Here is a 20,142-nt window from a genome sequence, read left to right as displayed (position 1 = left end):
CCCGGTTTCATGCCGCAGGGGGCACGGTGCTCCGAGCCAATCCCAGGTCGAGGGGGCAGGAGGCCGAGGCTCGAGCGCCTCCTGGGCGCCGCGGGATCGGCTTTCCGGAAAGACGCGCTGGCCAGGAGCGGTGGCAGCTACACTGCCCACTCCTCGCCACCCCCCAGCCGCCCTCCCCCGCGGAGGAGGCCGCTCGGGCCGGCCTGCGGCACCCCCTGGCGGCCGGTGTGGGCTCCGCGGGGAGCCGGGAGCCAACCAGCTGGGAGCCCAGGGGACCCGGCGCGGAGGTGACGCCGGATCTGGGTGGAGGGGCGGGGACACGGTGGGTGGCTGTCAATGGCCGCCACCCCAGGGGCAGGGGCCAAGCAAATGAAAGGAGTACTGGCGACTAAAACTAGGCGGGGAACCCCTGAATCTACAGACTGTTGTCTGCCGCTTTTCAGAGGCTCTTTGTTTTCATTGCTCATTGGCCGGTGTTTAATACTGCATGCTAACGCAATTCCTTCTGGGGCGGGAGTACACGCAGGCAACGCCGCGGAAGGGACTGGAAACCACCTGTAAGGCCTGGGGGTGGGATCTCCCCAGTACGGACCACTAACCTGTCACAAAGGATGGGTCAAGCTGTCTGCTTTGGCGAGGGAAGATGTCTACGGCAGATAAAACGAAAACGGTACGTGCAGAATATTGTGCACAGTGTAATCCATTGTTTAAATTCTGTATGTGATTACTTTTGTGTCACCAAAAGGAACACACACGTGGTTTCTTGCTTTCTCCTTGGAAGGGGAAGGGAGACCACTATAGACAATTCTGTATTGTTTTAAAGTAGATGACTGAAACTAATTCTATTTCAAATTCCTAAAATGTGCTTCTAAAATATTGGTCTTCCCCCTGCCTCACCCCCACACCCAGGGCGGGAGGTGCAGGCAAAACCAGAGGGCCTGGCCAGGAAGGCTACAGTGTGAAGATGGATAAACCAAACATGTCACCAGACGTGCTCAAGCCCCTAAGCCTCTTGGGGACGTTTCTAAGCTCTGGTACTGGTGCCAAGAGGAGACCGGAAGAGCAGGAGGCAAGGAGGACAGTCAGCTGACTTTGGCCAAAGTCTAGGAGAGAGGTGATAAAGACAGTATGGGAGCAGCCGGTGGGGACTAAGGAGAAAAGACTTGGGAGACATTCCTTGTCCCTATCAGGTCATCTCTGCATCTGCTTAAAATCCTTGTAAAATTTAAATCAGATCATGGCATTCTCTGCTTGAAACCTTGCACTGCCTTCCATTTTACTCAGAGTCCAAGCCCACGTCCTTACAGGGGCCTGTCAGGCCCTCTGGCTTAACCGACTGAGCCACCCAGGCGCCCCTGTCAGGCCCTCTGGGATCTGCCTCTCCACACCCCTTCTCTCCCCCCATTAACCCTCCCAGCCCTCTCCCTCCGCTGACCTCCTGCACTTTCTACAAACACCCCAGGCATCCTCCTCCTCAGGGTCTTACCCCAGGCTCTTCCTTCTGCCTGGAAGCCACAGGGCTCATTCACCTCCTTCACCTCTTTGCTCAAACTTTTACCTCCTCTGTACTCTTGATCTTCTCTTACTCAGCTCAATTCTTTCCCTTATTACTTTCTTTGTAAAATACCACTTTATTTATTTTGTATTTTTAGCTCTCTCTCCCTATTAGATAACAAGCAGAGCTTCACCGATGCCCTCAGTGCCTATGACACTGCTTAGCGTGCAGCAGGTGCTAGATAAATACCTATCACAAAAGAGAATGGGGGTGCCTGGGTGGCTCAGTTAAGCATCCGACTGCAGCTCAGGTCATGATTGCTCGGTTCGTGGGTTCGAGCCCCACGTCAGGCTCTGTGCTGACAGCTCAAAGCCCAGAGCCCACTTTGGGTTCTGTGTCTCCCTCTCTCTGCCCCTCCCCTGCTCACCCTCTGTCTCTCTAAAATAAATAAAATGCTTAAAAATAATTGAATAAAATAAGGAAAAGAAAATGAAGGAAGGAACTGTCAAGGTAGAATTGATTACAGCCTGTGCAAACACTGGGGAGGTGTCCCAAACAGGACTCTGGGTGAGGTTGCTGGAGACTTGGACGTAGGAGACGTGAGCAGATTGGTTAAATCTATGGAGCATTACGTAGAATGATGGTCCTGCTATGGGCTGCTTGCCCTGGCCGTCCCCCTCCCCGCCCATGCCCTAATCACAGGGTCCCTTGAAGGCAGAGTCCAGCGATGGCCAGAGAATCCCATCATCTTAACCCCAGGAAAGCCTGGGCGCAGCCACCACAGAGGGATCGGCCACAGGAAGGTTCTCTCATATTCTACTCACCTCCCCTGGCACAGACACCTGGGGAAGCCACCTCCAAGAGCACACTTAGGATCTCAACCTGGTCTCACTTTTGCCATCCAAGGACTCAGTGAAAGTCTACAGTGGTTTCTGCCTTGTCACCAGTTCAGCTCCACTGAAAGATCATGGCCATGAAAACCAACTTTTAACTCCTCTAGTAAAGTGTCCCTGAGAAGTGCAACAACAACTTAGAAAATGCAGTGTTAAAAAGATCCCATCCACAGTGAGAACCAGAGATGAAAGACTGGGAGTGGACTTGACAAATGGATTTGACATACGGGTGGGGACCCATATGCGGAAAAGTAAAACTCCTCCCCGAGGGTGTGCCTAGGAATTCTGGGGGTATAAGAACACACACCACACTCACAGTCAGAAAGATCTAATGCCAGAAAATGTCTAATTCATCTGTCAGTCAGCCTCAGGTATGGCTCCCAATAACTCCCTGCTTCATGGTATTTGTGACCTAGGGTAGCATGTGACCCCATAGCATATGACATATGAGCCCACACATGTCAGCATTGGTCTGTGCCATCCATAGAAACTGCCAGAATGGTGCTGTTACTTTTGAGATTAGGGTATAAAGGACATTCTGCTTCCCCTTCGGGTTCTCTTTCCCTCGTCACTTTGGGACAGCCATGTGACAGGTGAGGAACTGCAGTCTCCCACCAGCAGTCACGTGAGCGAGGTTGGCAGGTGAAGCTGCAGCCGGGTCCCACACCTTCCCTGCCACCTCACCAGAACCACCCAGCTAAGTTGTCACTAGATTCCCGACCCTCAGAAAGGGTAGGAGACATATTTCTTTTATGCTACCCAACTTTGGGATGATTTGTTATGCGGTAATGTATAATGAATACAATATCAATTTATACATCTCATACAATTTCAGGCCAAACCTGGAAATTAATTGCGAAGTCGGGGAGAAGCATGATAAAATGATTCCCAAGTTGGACAAAAGAATGAGTAGATGAGAACGGCTTAGAAGACACGGAGGCATATTGAACTCTGCACTGCCCAATTCAAACCTATCAAGCAAATATTTCTGTTCTGACGTAAGAACAGGCAGAGTGAAGTGCAAAAGTCCAGATGCAGATCCAAATATATACGCAAACATTTAGTGCACAATCAAAATGGTAGCTAATATGGGGGAGGGGGATGAATATGAGTTCAATAAACAGACCAGAAATAATTAGCTAGATCCTTGTCTGTTACCTGTGATCCTACCAGGACATCCCTCAGTGGTCACGAACTCTGGGATTTCTTTGGCACACATAAGGGTAGTTACTGCGGCATGAGTCATAAGAGCAAACATTTCAAAGTAATTGATGGGTTCAGCATATGAGGTCTGGATTCGCAAATCATGGCAGGGCTATAGGATAAGATGCTATCCGGCCATTAGAACTGTGACTGAGAAGAATATTCGTTGGTGCAAAGGGTGCTCGTTCTGTGTTGCTAAGGCAGTAAAGTAATATGTGTGGTATGGTCTCAGTTTTATGAGGGAGGAGAAGAATATTTTAACCCGTACCGCTTTCTAAGAGTAGCCTAGGCAGGTCTAATTAAAAGGAAAGGCCTGTGATGTGGGAACCTCACCAGGTCTGGATACGCACATTTGGGAGGCTGCACTGGGGCGAGCCGGGGGGCTCCGCGTGACAGGCCGGACATCAGGTTCCACAGGAGCAGAGACGGCAGGGGCAGGAAAGAGATGGTTGGCCACACTACCGCAGGCTGTGGATCCCCATGTCCCAAATCTTCATCAGAATGACTTAATTCTCAAAAGGCTTGCCATGAGATTTTATGGGAAAGAAACAAAATAGCAAACCAATGAACCCCTAACTTTTATCCAATTCTGCCAGGACAGAGAAGGGACAAAGCAGAGACCACTAAGGGACATAGGAGTTGGAGGCACAAGGGAGCATGGGTCCCTGGAATTAGCAGAAATCAGGAAAGGGGGTTTGGAGCCACTATGGACTGGTAGGCTCTGAGCCCCTCTGAAGGGCAAGGGCCGCCACACTGACATTGGGAAGTGAAAAGGCAGCGGTATAGACAGTCACACAGTGACGATCACCGCAGCAGAGCCCAGGCTTGCAGCCAGCCAGGCCCGACCCCTGGGGCAGCGCTGCACGACTGCACGACTCCTTTTGCTCGCAGAAGTGGTCAGGGAACGACACGAGGCTTCTGTCAGCATTAAACATGTAAGGGGATGCGTGTCAGCGTCAGCCAGGCACACGGGAGGGGACCGTGTGAGCTCTGTTTCCCTGTTCCTTAATCTGGGACCTGGTTCTTCGCTAACTTCGTGAATCAAAATATGAGGTGGTTGTGGAGGGTCAAGGCCGCTAATCTGTCTGCCCAGCAAGCTTCCCCAAATGCCTTCTGGTGTCAAGAAAAGTCCTGAGTCCCAGACACATGTGTGACTCGCGCTGGGGACTGATATACCCACACTGGGAGAAATGGGCTGACTTTCTGCCACTCTTCTGACTCGGGGCTGCTGGCCTTCATGTTTCCCCACAGGGGAGAAGGTCTACGTGCAGTAGCAGAGAACAGGGCCAACATGCGGGGAGAAGCTGAGAAGTGACAGAGGGAACACCCTGGCCATGTGAAGTCCCGTCCAGGCCCCCAAGGCCCCGCTTCCTCTCCGTCTGGGAACGTCCCCTTGTCCCTCCCTGCCCTGAGAACCAATAAACCCCCTCCTTTGGCTTAACCTTGCTTGAGCGGAGATCACTGCAACCCATGTGTCCTGACCACCCCAGTGGCTTGGCTGTCTCTGCTTTTGTCTCACCAAGGACGCTTCAGGGGCGGACAGCACAGGACGTCGCGAAGGTGAGGCACCTGGGGCAGAGCCTCTCTGAGGGCGCTCCCCGAAGGTCTGCTTCTCACAGGAGTCCTCCCAGACCCCAGGTCTCTCCCTGAACACTGCCCCCGTCCCATTCCTCTGTGTCCCTCCAGGAATCCGGTGACACAGCAGAGAAAGAGGCGGTTTCTAGAGGAGGCTGAGTCCCTCATACCTGCCCACAGCTAGGGGAGCGGGACACCCTGGGTCCTCGGGGTAGAGGGAGTGTCGGGTCAGCTGCCACCTCGGCCCCTGCCATCTGACACAGACAGCTGACCTACACTGCCCACATCCCTCCCCGCTAAATCTCTCCTAAAGCCCCAGTCCTGCTCATTAGAAAATGCTCCGTCCAAATTCCCCTGGAACAAGGCCACTGAGCACAAATAGAACAGATTGGCCAAGTCCCAGCCCAGGACTGGCTTTTATTAACTCTAAGGGCAGGAGGCAACTCTGGAGCCCCCAGATCCGCACAGTCTGTCAGCACTGCCCGGGGCGCCTCTCAACCCCACACGCAGTCACGTCCAAACCACAGGCCCAGCCACCCCAGGCCCGAGACTGCCCTGACCCTCGGAGAGAAGCAGAGCACTTGCCTTGTAAGCGGCTTAGAACTCCAGGCAGGTTCTCAGACACCAGGAAACCCTGAGCGCCCACCCCACCCGTCCTCACGCCCCATGCCTTTGGAGGAGCACCCAGGGAATAGTGGCTAAGATGTCTTACTCGCCCACTGTGTGGCAGCAGGCATGATAGGGCTTTCCTACTCTCTCTCATTTACTTCTCAGAGCAAGATCATGAAGCAGGAAATTGTAGGATCCCAAGGTCAGCTAATGGATCCAAGACTTAAACCCATCGTGCTGAGCCCGTAACATGTTCCTCCCCTCCCAGCCCGCACACCCGGCTCTTGTTCTGAGCTGGCCAGTCCTTCCCAGGGCCATGCAGCTGTGCCAGTACCTCCCCCGTGGTCAGCCTGGAGGGCGCAGAGAGTTCCGTGGGCCACGCGCCCCCTGATCTGCTCTCAGGGGGCATCCCTGGCCCCAGGGAGCCCAGTCACCTGCCCAGCGTAGTGAGGCGCCCACCACCTCCAGATCAATGAGCAGTGAGGTGGCTGAGCAGAGGCGGTGAGCTGGGCAAGGCCTCGGTCCCTTGCAAAAGGAGATTCTGGAAGTCAGGAAATCCAGGTCCGGTCTTCATTTCCCTAAGCGGTGGGACGTGGGACAGGGACCACTGGTGTCCTCCAACATTAGACCTTCCTCTTCTTTCCGAGCATGGAGCTAGACTTTTGTCAGCCCCTTGTCCCGTTTTGCTTTTTTAAATTTTTTTTAAATTTTAATTTAGAGAGTGTGTGAGTGGGGGAGAAGGGCAAAGGGAGGGAGAGAGGAAATCCCAAGCAGGCTCCACACTCAGCAGGGAGCCCGACACAGGGACTCAATTCCACATCTCCAGGATCATGACCTGAGCAGAAATCAGGAGTCGGACGCTCGACGGACTGAGCCACCCAGGCGCCCCTTTGCCAGCTGCTTGTAATTCAACGTGGCATCTGAGTTCCGGCCAATGGGGTGTGAACACAGGTGGTATGCAGGCCACTCGGGCTTCACTCCTAAGACTCCCCCCTCCCTCCCTCCTCACCCTCTTCCCCACCAGCTGACTAGAAACGACTCCAGAGACCTGACATTTATTTTCCAAAGCCGCCAAAGTGCAGGAGAGTCTTGCTCTCAGGGATAGTCTATTCTGACTCCACCCTCAAGCAACGGTCCTCAGGTCCTCGAACTTGAGCGTGCATTAGAATCATCTAAGGACTGGTTACAAAGAAATTACTGGAGGGATGCCTGGGGGGCTCAGTCATGTCAGGATCTCACAGTCCGTGAGTTCAAGCCCCTGCATCAGCTCTGTGCTGACAGCTCAGAGCCTGGAGCCTGCTTCTGATTCTGTGTCTCCCTCTCTCTCTGCCCTTCTCCCACTTGCTCTCTCTCAAAAATAAACATTAAAAAATTTTTTTGAAAGAGATTATTGGGTGCCATCCCCAAGTTCCTGACTCCACAGGCCTGACTGGGACCAGAATGTGCACTTTTGACAGGTTTCCAGGTGACACTGCACCTGTTGGTCTAGGACCCCACCTCGAGAACCCCAGCACCGCTGCCTAAGCTGCAGTGTTGGAAACACTATCCCCATTTTACTGCACACACGGCACGGGTTCTTGGCTCCCCCATTAGCACTGGGCTGCTCTGCGGATCCCTTACAGAGCACCTATTACAGATTCTCTTTTATACGAGAATACCACCAGAGCCCGCCAAGCCCCTGCGGCTTCCTACAATCACTCTGCGATTCACAGGGAAGGGAGGCAAACTCACTTCAAAATGCAGTGATGCTTGCAAAGCGACTCAAATGCACACCTTACAAACAAGAGTCCTTCCAGGAATCGTGCGGAAGCAAAAAAGGGAAAAAGACCCTGGAATCCGTCCCAGTGGGGGTTCCGCGGAGTGAAGCATTCAAGGACCCCTCCTGATCAGATGAGGGGGCTGGCATTCTGTTGGCTGCGAGGGAGCTGATCGCATGCTGGGAAGCCAGGTGAGGTCCACTCTCTTGGATTTGGCTGTTGGGGGAGGGGGTGGTGAGGCCCTCAGCTGAGATGGGGGAAAGTAGAGGAGAACAGTTTGGGGTGTAGACAGGACCTGGTACTGGGGGAAGAAGACAAACTCGGTGTTGGACGTGGCTCCTGATGTGTCCGCAGGAGGGCCCAGGGGGACAGGGCTAAAGCAGTTTTGCTGACACGTGGACTCAGGGCAGCAGACATAGCCTGAGGACCGGCGCCATCCCTCCCTGGCCAAGAGGGCAGCCAGTGCCCCCAGGACGCCTCCCACAGTGGCTGACCTTTACTAAGGGCACGCAGGGGATGCTCCAGCCCCCAGAATCCATTTCTCACAGTGAGAGATCGGCTCGTTTGGATTCCCTGCCTGGGTCCTATTTTTATGTTTTTTATTTATTTTTGAGAGACAGAGAGAGACAGCATGAGCAAGGGAGGGTCAGAGAGAGAAGGAGACACAGAATCCGAAGCAGGCTCCAGGATCTGAGCTAGCTGTCAGCACAGAGCCGGATGCGGGGCTTGAACCCATGAACCCTGAAATCATGACCTCAGCCGAAGCTGGACACTTAACCGACTGAGCCACCCAGGAGCCCCCTGGGTCCTATTTTTAAAAGTGAGCTGTGCCAGAAAGACTAGAGGTGGAAGGAAATCTTTGGAATGAGCAAAAAAGATTCTGGGTGTCTCTGGCAGAAAACTCCAAGTTGTTTAGAGCACATTCTTCCGGTTATCTGACTCTAGGCTTTCGTGACCTTTGAGCTGCTTTACAACTTAGTTATGAGTTAATGCAAAATACTTCTTGTCTATGGATGTGCGTAACTGGACACAGCTGAATGAAGCCCAAGTAAAGCCGATCCCAAAAGTCCTTTTCCACATAGATCTCCGTGATTTCTCTTTCGAACCAATTGTTAATCTTACCAGCTTCCTCATTTAAAGGCAATTTTTGACACGTGCATAAGCAATGTTTTGGGTGGGGGGGGCTATCTCTAACCAAAGGCTCACTCAAGTCAGCCGCCTCTCTCAGAGATGGGAAGACGGGCAGTGGTCCACACAGCCCCAAACCCACTCCCAGTCCCACCTGTGTCACCCCCACCAGGAGGCAGGTGTCCAGCCTGGACTCCCATACCTCCTGGGACAGGGTGCAAAGTCCCTCCTAGAGGCCACTCCAACTCTTTCCATATAGGACTACAGTTGTGATTTTAAAAAGCCAGAAAAAAAATCTAAAAGCCCCGTGTTTGGGGCTTTATCTCCTGCAAGGCCAGCTTCCGGGCCCTGTCCTGTTTCCCATCCCAAGCTCCTCGAACCCCTTTCTGCCCACGTCTTTCCTCCTGGGCCCCCTGAGGGCAGGCTGTACCACCACGCTGGCTGTCCCATGGGCTGGCATGCAGACAGCCCGGGTCCCCTGTGAGGGGGAGGCCACTCGGCTTCCTCTGGGAGCTCCAGGGGCGTCTGGAGTAGCGCTAGTTTCTGGCAGGACCCACACTCCAGGCAAGAAGCAACACCCTCCCTTGCCCCTCCCCACCCCCACACACCTGTATGCACAGAAAGCAAACAGACCTTGACCTCCAAATGCCTGGGGAGTCTCCCTACAGACCTCCAAGCCTTGTTCCTAATATGACAGAGGGTCCCTCCACTTCAGCCGGGCTGGAAGCCTGAGCTGCGACTTACGACCCAGGCAGCTCAGCCTGGGGGTTGGGGGGAGGGGCTGGCAGCTATGGTAACTGCCCTTCAATAATCTTATCAGCAGTCATTTTGAAGCCACACACTGAGTAATCCGGACCTATGTGAAAACCCTCTACCCGCCTCATCTAATCCCCAAGACAACCCCATGTAGGGTATTATTATCCCCACTTAAAAAGCGGGGGGAGGCTCAAGGAGGTTCAGTGACTTGCCCAAAGCCACGTGGCTAGTGAACAGTAGGTGGCTGGGGAGTCATGCTCCCCCCCTAATTAACTGAATATTCCCAGATACTCGGAGACATAAAGGTAATCATCTCCATGTCACAAATGAAGAAACCAAGACACTAAGTTTTAGTGGGGGTTTTTTTGAGCCCAAACTCAAACTCAGGCCTCTTCCTGCCACAGCACGCGTCCTAACCCAAAGGAATCTGGGTCCATGATTTTCCTTCCTCTCATGTAATGGCTTTGGTCTCACCACCTGGCGGGTGCACGGGAGATGGAAGAGCCCATCCCTATCGCCACTGGGGACGCACTCCCACAGAGCCAAGACCTCCTCCTCTTCCCCCCAGCACTCCCTGCCTCTGGGGAGGTGGGGAAGTGGCTGTGCAGGCAGGCAGCGCCCAGCGTGGGGACTGCCCTTTTCCAGGAGCAGGATCGGCCTAGCCGCCAGGGGGCGACAACGAGGCAGCGAGCTGTCCGGACGCCAAAGCCCCATCCCAAGGAACCAGGCATTCAGGGAGATGCGGCTGCTCCTTGACTTGGCAAGTGGCACATCCTAGAGCCTCAGCCAGGCTGGCACATGCCAGGCTCGTGTCAGCCCAGACTCCACAGCTCCCCGCCTGTGCAACCTCAGGGGTGGCACTGAATCTGAGTGCTTGTCCTCACTTAGAAGCAAGGATGATGCCACAGAAAACAAACACTTCCCACTGGACCAGCCATCTCCCAAGGCAAAGGCAGATGCCTAGGGCTCCCGTGCCCCTCTTGCTCAGCCTCTCCTTGGAGCTTGAGCTGTTATAGGGCCACAGGCTACGTACTGGGAGGAGTCCTTGGGGAGACATCAATCACCCCCTGGCCCAGAGCCAGCCCATCCTTCCATCACAGATGCTCGTGATCACCGCACCCTCACACCAGCCCTGGCCTGGCAGCAACTCCCATGGCCCAGCCCCCAGGACCCGATCATTACAATGTCAGCCCACCTCCCTGGAGAACTCCTTTAAACACTTGTTTTTCTTGCAAACCCTTCTAGGAAGTAATTAACAACGAAATACCATAGTTTTTATAAGCCCTTGTAATAAGAAAATACCACACCAACCAAAACATCCACCCACAGAAGCATCATGACTGTGGCCTCCTCGATGCCCACCCCCTTCCACAGAAGTCTGTTGTCCGGTCATGTGGTTTAAGTGGGAAGGACAAGCCCAGGGGCCCCCGGATAGGAGTGGGACCCTTCCCTCAATGGCTTCACCACCATGCTGTCCCCATCACAGTAAGGTGTGAGGGTATCTGTGACGGGTGTTCCCTCCCTCTGCCTTGGCTGATGGGGACACCATGGAAGGCACAGGACAGAATAAAAGAAACCAGATCCTGTTTGCGTCACTGAGCCACTTGGATCAAACCAACCCTGAAACTCACCCCACCTCTGGACTTTCCAGCTTCAGGAGCCAAACACTTCCCCTCATTGTTTAAACCAGTTTGAACTGGGTTTTCTGTTACCTATGACTGTAAACATACTCCCCTGGATAGAGCAAGGTTCATTTGCGCACCAGCAGTCCTGTGATGGGCAGTGCGACTGTGAAAATGCACCGTGGATGGGCACACGGTCGAGGACAAAGATTTCCGAGATATATCAAGTGAATCAGTTGTTGAATACCACTACATAAAGTTGGATTCTCATTTGTGTGAAAAAAGATACTTGAACATGCATAAACATTGTCTTAAGGTGTGTGTATGTGTGTGCGTATGTGTAATGACTAGTTGGGTTTGTTGTTGTTGGTTTTTTTTTTGTCTTTATTTTATTTTGAGAGAGAGAGACTGAGAGTGAGCGGGGGAGGGGCAAAGAGAGAGGGAGACAGACTCTGAAGCAGGCTCCAGGTTCTGAGCTGTCAGCACAGAGCCCAATGTGGGGCTCCAACCCATGGACTGCAAGATCATGACCCGAGCTGAAGTTGGCCGTCTAACTGACTGAGCCACCCAGGCACCCGGTGTAATGACTAGTTTTAAAGTCATGGGAGGGGATAAAAGTATAATCCAAGGTGATAATTTATTTTTGGTAGTTATTAAACCATGCCTTTGAAGCCCCTATGGAAATACGAGATGCAGAGCACAGGGAGAAAGTGGAGTGAAGACATGGTCTCAGACTTTTGTGAGGACTGCTTTACTTTCCTCCTCCTCCAAAGTCAGGCTCTCTAAAATTCGCACTTCGCCAGGCCAGTATCCACTTAAATGTGGCCATGACTTTTTCTAAGTTATCCCACAGGCCTTATTCTACAGCGCCCACTGCAGGATTTCCTGAGGCAACCTGGAGACCCCAAAAGCACTCCGAGAAAGAACATACCTTTATTCCGCAGCCTCAAAGGAGAAAATGCCGGGTCTCGCTGAATTCTCAAAGAGCTACAACAGCACCTAGGGTGAATGGCTCTCTGGATTTAGAGAGCGCCCAGAAGGATGAGAACTGCAGGAGGCCCAGGGGCCCCGGAAGGCCAGGCAGCCACCTCCCGAGGAACAGACACAAGCCTGTGGAAGCGTCTTTACCAAGATCCATCATTTGGGACGAGTCACCACAGTTTAGGGGCAGACAACCTAAAAACCCTGTGGACAGACACCATGCAGGACCCTAGAGCTGGAAATGCCCACCCAAGAACATGATACAGCCATGCCACTCACCTGGTTTAGCTGAAGGCCCTGCACATCCGGGTGACAGGGCCAACCAAGCACTTGGTGCCTGGGCAGGACCTTCCTAGGACAGGAGGATGCCTTGGGTGCTGGGACCACTGCAATAGCACCTCCCCTTTCTTTCTGCCTCCGCAGTCCATGCTCTGAGGCTGCTGACCAAGCGCAAGCAGGTGGCTCCCAGCTACCAAGACTGAAGCCTTCTCTGCTGGCCTCTGACCCAGCCTCCTCTTCCGGAGATCTCTCTCCCTGGGGTCCCTACATGCAGATGCCTACACTCATGCATGCCCCTCACCACCCCTACATTGTATCCCTTCGAGAGAAGGCCATGTCTGATTCCTCACTGCCCAGCACAGAAAGCCATCCATGGGCTTGCTGGGTGGACAGCAGCTCTGGCCTTGCAGAGAAGTGAGCCTGCTGCCCAAAGCCAAGGCCTTAGGTGCAGGCTGGGGCCGAACACCTGGAAGAGCTGTACCTTGGCTAAGGCTGAGCACCATATTCTCCCAAATCCAAGTAGAGAGGCACGAGCAAGCCCTCCCCTGCCGTCTCCAAATGCCTGCCGACCTACGACAAAGCCCTGTTAGCTGCACAATCTTCAGGAAACTGCTTCTTTCTGGGCTTGCCCTTGGTGTAGCTCTGTTCATCAGGAGCCTGACATCCAGAAGTCAGGGCTGGTAGACACCAAGCCTATTCTAATAGGTACAGGTTCTGAGGGCCAGGCTTCCAGAGTCCGAATCCAGACCTTCCAGGAATTCCCCTGTCTCGGAGCCTCACATTTTGGGCACAAAAATGGCTTCCTCAGAGCTGTTCTGGTGACGGAATGAGTTTTTTAATTGTTAGGTACCTGGAGCACTTCCTGTGTTCCAGGATCCGTTCATTTTTGTTATTCACTTGGGGAAACGGAGCACAGGCTTCCGCTCAGCTCCCAGCCCTGCCCCAAGTTGGGCGGCGGGAACGCCCAGAGACTGGTGAGCTGGGTGGTGGCAGGCGAGGCTCGCTGGAGGTGTGACAAGGATGGGCAGGACAGGGTCAGAGGCCTAGAGAGCCTGGGCCACACGATGCTGAGGAGGGGCTGGTCCAAAGTACTGGAAGCTACAGAGGCCAGCAGAGGCTGGTGCCTGGGCGAGCAGCGTTCAGTCCAGCAGGGCTGCGGCTGGGAGGGGCACTGAGAGTCCAGACAATAAGCTTCTCTGGGAAGGAAAGGAAGGCAGGCCAGGGGGCCAAGGCAAGCCCCCTGAGATGGGGGAACATGACGGTGTGAGTGGGAGAGGAGGTGGGAAAAAAATAACACAGCTAAGTCCTGCAAGGATGTGAGCAAGAGGGGCAAGGGAAGGCCAGGGAAAGGCCCGGAAACATTAAAATCAGAGTACATGGGGGCAAAGAAGGGAAGTGCAAGGGTCACACTGGCCTCTACCCAGCGTGGGAGGGCGGGGAGTGAGCGGGGAACAACCAGGAGGCTGCACAGCGACTTCATGCAGAGGCCAGTTCGTCGGAGACGGCCACACGTGCACTGCTTCCCCAGTTTCCCTTCTCTTCTCTCACCCAGCCACCCAGAGTCCAAGGAGATGGCTGAAACAGCCAAGTTTTGTAAATTAATTGACAACCAAACTGAACTCTGAAGAGTTACAGCTGGACTTCACCCTGAGCTGGGCTGTGACCTGTAAAGAGACTAGCAAGGGGTCCAGCCACCAGCTCGATGGGATAGATGGGATGGCAGGAGCCGCCGCTCTTGGGGTCCACACACCAGCAGCAGGAGCCTGGTGTCACCATCTCCCCCGGGGCAGGAGGGGTCAGAGGTACGTGGCAAGGTGGGCACTGCTGCTAACCCTTCACAGACGGGCCAGCGGGTCCAGGACAGCAGTGCCCAGATTCCGACCCAACGCTCCCAGGCACTTTTGCCCAGATCATACTGCCCGGGGCTGCACAGAGAGAGGTTAATGCCTTTCCCCCAGGTCCACAAAGTCAAGGCTCTGCCTGGAGCTTCTAGCTGGCTGTAACCAAGCCACAGCCAGCTTGTTCCGGTTATAACCCCTGTACAAAAGATAATTGAAAGTGACACATAGACTCTAAAATATCACGGGGCGCCTGGGTGGCTCAGTCAGTGAAGTGTCTGACCCTTGATTTCGGCTCAGGTCAAGATCTTTCAGTTTGTGAGATCAAGCCCCACATGGGCTCAGTGCAGAGTGTGCAGCCTGCTTGGGCTTCTCTCTCTCTCCCCCTCTCTCCCTGCCCCTGTCCCATGTGTGCTCTTCTCATGCTCTCAAAATAAATAAACAAACTTAAAAAATATCTAAAAAAATTACTCAATGAAAATTACTTCAGATGGTGCCAACCATCAACTGGCTTTACCATCCACAGTCCTGTCGTGCCCAGCCACGCCCAACCCCCCTGGATCCCTCAATGGCCGAGCTTACCACGGAGATACTTAAGGCCATCACAGCGTCACTCAAAACAGAAACAGCCAAGACAACAGCATTAATACAAAGATATATTCCATAAAAGAGTTTGGCAGTCAAAGAAAAGCATTACACTTCCTGAAAACACAAGCATCCGTCTTCCTCTAGTCTACAGAGAAAATTGTAAAAAAAAAAAAAAAAATCATAGCATCATTAACAAACACCCACCAGGATACACCACACTAGCATGTACACTTCGCGAGTAAGTGAAGGTAGCACTCAATCCCTGAACGATGAGGACAGAACTGGTACGAGGTCCAGAGAAGCATTAGAAAGTAGCCCAGAGATGCACAAACGCCCCAGCTATCCCTGGGGAGGGGGTGGGGGGCACCGTTCAGTACATCAGACAGACTTCATTTCCATGAGCAAGCCCCAGGATAGCCCTGCCAGGAAGGGTGGACTTGGTCACCACAGATATCCTGTTTGGGGACAGTGGGGGGAGGGGAGGTCATCACAAAAGTTAGGAAAGAAAAACAAACCATCCCGAGCTTATGCACAGCTGCGGGCTGGGGTCTGCAGCTCTGCACAGGAGCCCGGCTAGTTTCACTCCGGGGGCGGGGGGGAGGCAAATGCCAGGCCGGCCAGCGGCCCTGACCGCGTGGCGAGAGCTGCCCTGGTCAAAGGTTCCGGGCCGGCTCTCTCTGGCTGGGGCTCCTTGGCCTCACGGTGGGGAGGGGGGTTCAGGATTCAAGTTCCGGATGACAGTTTCAGTAGCACCAAGACCAGAAGACAAGTGAGGCCAAGCGGGGGAGGGGAGTGGGTGGTGGGTGCTGGGGGGTGCACGGAGTAAGGGGGAGCGTGTGTGGGCACCTGGGTCACTAGGGATGAAAAGGAGAAGTTGATGGCATTGGTTCTTGAGACACTCAAAGGAACTGAAAGGGATGGCTTCAGTCCCAGACACCGTGTAAGGCTGCTTAGAGGGAATGCCAGAGGAAATGAAGAAATGGTGTGAGAACATTCTTATCCCTATAAATAAACTATTTACATGCTTTAAGAAAAGAGCCGACTCTCCGAGGAGAACGCTACCCATGCCCCGTGCCATCTGGGCATAATGCTGTTGAGACTCAGGGCAGCAGAGGAGGCCCTCCGTGGCACCGGTCCACACATGGCTCAGGCTTACTTGAACGTGGCTGAAGATCCTGCAAACGTCCCCGAGTCGTGCAGACACCACAGGCTCCACGGGCACTTGTGCTCCTCCCCCTCCCCAGTTTAGGCGGCACGCTTCTGCCGCTGTGAGAAGCCTTGTCCGTGTCTGCTAGTCCCCCCAACCCATGTCCCACTCACAGCAGATGGCAGCCCTCCAGGCCAGCACCGATGACATGAGTGGGGAGGCCAGGGTGCCCTGCAGACACACCTGGTCTCCAGGAGAACCGACTTGGGCCCTCTTCACAGCCTCAGGAGCTTTCTGTCCCCGAGAATCACCACCCCTGCTTGAAGACATGTTGTCTGTCCCTGGGTAGACCCCATGTGTCAGGGTGGGGGAGGGGTGTTTGGTCACAAGTCTGTGCAGGTTAGAGGGGAGCCCCCTCGGTCTTCAGCACTAGCACACAGAGGCAGGAAGGTCATGACAACACTGATACCGAAGACAGGGCGCCGGCTCCGGCTGGGTGCATCCACGTCCTCCCTCTGGACATTGAGTTGTCAACAGTGAAGGGCTCTGGCCTCCACAGCGTGGCTCAGCTCTGCTCGCTCACCTCTGGCCCTCAGAAGTGATGGCCTGCCTTCACTGCCTCAATGTCCGAGATCAGGGTCTTCGCCAGAAAGATGCCAAATATCTGAAACCAAAGCCGGCAGAGGCTGTCAGCCTGGGGGCCTGACGGGAGGGGGCGGGTGCAGAGGGCAAGGTGGCCCGAGGGCCCTGCACTGCAGGCCAGTCCCACACCCACACTGCAGACACTCAGGACTCGGCAGAGAGAGAAACAATAGGGTCTGTGGCAAAACAAGACCTCCCCACCGGTAAGAAGTGAGCCCTGGTTCTGTCTTGCTATATCCCAAGGGCCTAGAAGGGGCCAACGGCAGGTACCACGGAAGCAAAACGGACACTTCGCTCTGCCTCCCACATGACCATGCACGTCACATCCCATAAGCTGGGACACACTTTGTACCCGACGTTAAACCTAAAATAACAGAGCCAACTGACTGGATTGGATTCAAAACAATAAATCTTGATATTTCCTGTAAAGCTGGGCTTCATAATAAAAACAATGTTCTCCCTGATTTTAGCTGTGCTGATATCTGATGTTGGTGACCAGCATAATCATGTAGGAAGACTGTTTTTCTACCAGGGACAGGCGAATGTGAACTCAGAGAACTTCAGAATGCTGCTTTCTATTTCCCCTTTAAATTCTCGCTGTGGTTTGGAGGGAATGAGCCAGTCCTTCTGAAGTCTGACTTCTTTGCCTGTTTTGCAAGTAAATTTGGTCTTTCCTCTTCTGGATGCTTCTGTGTCTAAGCTTCCCTTTGAGATCACTCAACGCACATTACTGGAATGAAGGAGGAAGGAGTGTGCGGATGGCTGGCCGCCCCGGGGCCACTTCAGTCACCCTCTTCATGGCAGTGTCAGGGCCAAACATTTTCTAAGCAATGCACTTTCCCCACAGGAGCGGCGGCCGTCCCAGTGGCCACCTGGGCGCTGCCAGCGTCTCCTCCCAAGCCCTGGACACCCTGGGGAACTCCTGGTTCCTCCGAGACGTGGAGTTCTTGGCTTTCCCCCACCTATTCTCCTGCAGCCGCCAGCCGGCCTACTCCCCACAGGGCCACCAAAGTCTTTCCAGGCCTAAAATCTGGTTCAAAGGGAACAGGCACAGCCCACAGGGACAAAGGAAGCCACAAAGGGCAGGGGAGACGCACCTGTAGCAGGGAGATGGCGATGAAGACGCCGGCCACGATGTAAATATTGCGCGGAAGCCAGCCCTCCAGCGCCTGGATGCACCCTTTTGTGAAGATGGACTCGTCCCACTTGCTCTTCAGCTGCAGGGAAACACCAGTGACCTGAGCCCAGCACACACAAGACGTTCCCACTCCAGGCCCCCAGAGGGCTCCCGTGGCGGGCAGGGCGAAGCTGGGTGGCAGCCAGGGTGCTGGAAGGCAGGCGCCAAGGACAAGCAGAACTCCCCAGGAGAATCGTGCCTGCTTGCCTCGGTCTCTGCCCCCTCCCCAGGCAGGGTGCTTCTTGTGCCCTGCCCAACCGAAGGCTCCCCAGCGGTGGGCTTCACCCACACCTGTCAGGGTCTGCCCAGACTGAATGACGGACTGGTTTGGCACCCCTCCAGAGCCCACACTGGGAGGGCGGGGAGGGGCCTGTGGACTCCGAGAAGGAAGATGCACCTTTAGAGAAACTGGAAGGGCACTCAGCATCTTCTGAGTCAGAGGAGGTGGCTGGAGGAGGGGACTGTGGCTTCCCAGGGTGTGCCACCCACCCAGGTAAGCCTGGCTCCAGGAGCCAGAACCAGCAGAACAGTCATAAGCAAAGGGGCTCCTTCCGGTACTGACCCCTTCATGGAGACGCCGGCCACCCAGGATGTCCCCACGGTACACACAGCCCACCCTCACCCCTACCCACACACATACAGCCTCACCCAAAGCACCACCAATGGAACAGTCATTCATTTTAGTGGTGGGAGGGGCTCCACTACATCCCCCTCTAAAATTCAGATATTGAAGTCCTAACCCCCAATTCCTCAGAATGGGACTGCATTTGGAGACAGTGTTTAAAGAGGTCATAAAACCTATAACCCTAACCTTAACCCTAACGCTAACCCTAAACAACTCTCAGAAGAGGTCTCTGAACTGCAGGAAAATAGTCACACACTCTTGGAATGTCCCTAACCCGAACCCTAACCGTCATTCTGGCCCTAAACCGAACTCTAATCCTAGATCTGAGGAAAAAAATACGGAGATAGATAGTTATGTATAAAAGACAGATGTGTTTATCTATATACACGTATGCAGTTTGAATATTACTCAGCCATAAAAAAGAATGAAATCTTGCCACTCGCAACAATGTGGATGGAGCTAGAGAGTGTTATGCTAAGCAAAATAAGTCAGAGAGAGACAAACGCCATATGAAAACAAGTGGGGGTAATACACTGAAATGAGGTTAGCAGGGTGGGCCCTAATCCAATATGACTGGGTGTCCTTATGAAAAGAGATCAGGACACCAAAAGACAGAGAGGGAAGACCAGGTGGGGACACAACAGGAGAAGACAGCCACCCACAAGAGGCTTCTGACCACCTTGTCCACACCTTGATCTTGGACTTCTAACCTCCAGAGTTCTGAGAAGACATATCTCCGTTGTTCAAGGCACCGTCTACGGTACCTGATTATCCCAGCCCTGGTGCCGCATGCAAACAGCATTGAAACAGACAATGCAGGGCACAGGCCCATCCCTGTGCAGTGGGGGTCACCGCGGAGGGGGCTTCAGGCCTCCCAAACTGGAGGTACACATCCCTAGTGTCCATGACCAACAGGAGGGGTGCCTCTAGACTCCCCAAGACCCGTCCTTTGGAACAGCAGTCACTCCTATCACCAAAGACCACTGAGCAAGGTCTGGGCGGTGGGGAGGAGGGAGGGAGGATGAAGGGGAAACTCTTATCTCTTCACATCCAAGTGCACACCCGCTGTGGCCTAAAGAAAGCTCTGGAGGACTGAGCCTTTCTCCCGCCCGGAGACCCGTCTCCCTCCTGAGTGTCCCCACTGCCTCCACATGGCGGTGAAACCAAGCCACGTGCTCCTACAGCTTCATCCTGAACCCCTATGTAACACACACCTCTGGGACTCCAAGGAGCCATTAAAATGTAGTGCTTGTCCCCCAAACTTTCATCTGATCTCCTTCCCCTAAAGCAGCAACTGCTGGGTTTTGTGACCGCAGCTCCTGGGGCTTGGCATCACACCCATCGTCGTTCCCGTGAATCTGGGCACCAACTAAGGAGGTGAGTATCCTACTCAGCTCGGTCCCAGCTCGGATGGCACCTCCCTTAGTGTCCCCACTCCAATTTGCACTTGTGCTAAATCAGGAAGCTGGACCACAGGGACTAAACCTCACAAACGCAAAGCTGTGTGCACAGGCGCTCACCTGGGTCCTGACATCATAGCCACACTGCGTGTTCACAACTTTTTGCTGTAAGAGAAGTGGGAAACAATTGGTCATTTTTGTTCTCTTGAGAAGCCAGGGGTAGGAGGCTCTAAAAAAGTCACAGCCAAACATCAGTGAACCCCTGCACAAATTCCATTATAGCTCACGTCCTGCAATCCCGATGCCAAGTACCATTCATGCCAGAACACAGGTTGGCAAACTATGTGTGAAGGGCTAGATCATTAGTTCAGACCTACCTATGTAGCAACCACTCTGCTCTCGTAGCAGGAAAGACGATGTCGACCAT

At 53.8% G+C, this 20,142-nt stretch overlaps 1 protein-coding gene and 1 long non-coding RNA gene across 4 annotated transcripts in view; one reads left to right on the top strand and one right to left on the bottom strand.

The window, feature by feature from the left end:
- The first annotated feature begins 337 nt into the window (after window positions 1-337).
- Window positions 338-5,032, top strand: LOC115272686. Its single transcript, XR_003900415.1, has 2 exons — window positions 338-670; window positions 4,843-5,032. It is a non-coding gene; the product is annotated as an uncharacterized LOC115272686 (long non-coding RNA).
- A 9,747-nt stretch (window positions 5,033-14,779) lies between these two features.
- TSPAN14 (tetraspanin 14) overlaps window positions 14,780-20,142 on the bottom strand; it is a 43,384-nt gene continuing 38,021 nt past the window's right edge. For all 3 annotated transcript variants that reach the window (XM_029932040.1, XM_029932042.1, XM_029932041.1), the window contains exons 7-9: window positions 19,836-19,880; window positions 17,611-17,730; window positions 14,780-16,535 (exon numbers count right to left, since the gene is read on the bottom strand). In XM_029932040.1, the coding sequence (XP_029787900.1) occupies window positions 16,464-16,535; window positions 17,611-17,730; window positions 19,836-19,880 (237 nt within the window). In that variant the 3' untranslated portion in view covers window positions 14,780-16,463. The remainder of the gene's footprint in view (window positions 16,536-17,610; window positions 17,731-19,835; window positions 19,881-20,142) is intronic.

The sequence above is a fragment of the Suricata suricatta genome, chromosome 2 (genome assembly GCF_006229205.1).
Source record: "Suricata suricatta isolate VVHF042 chromosome 2, meerkat_22Aug2017_6uvM2_HiC, whole genome shotgun sequence".
Taxonomy (NCBI): Eukaryota; Metazoa; Chordata; class Mammalia; order Carnivora; family Herpestidae; genus Suricata; species Suricata suricatta.
This window is presented reverse-complemented; position numbering and strand designations above follow the sequence as displayed.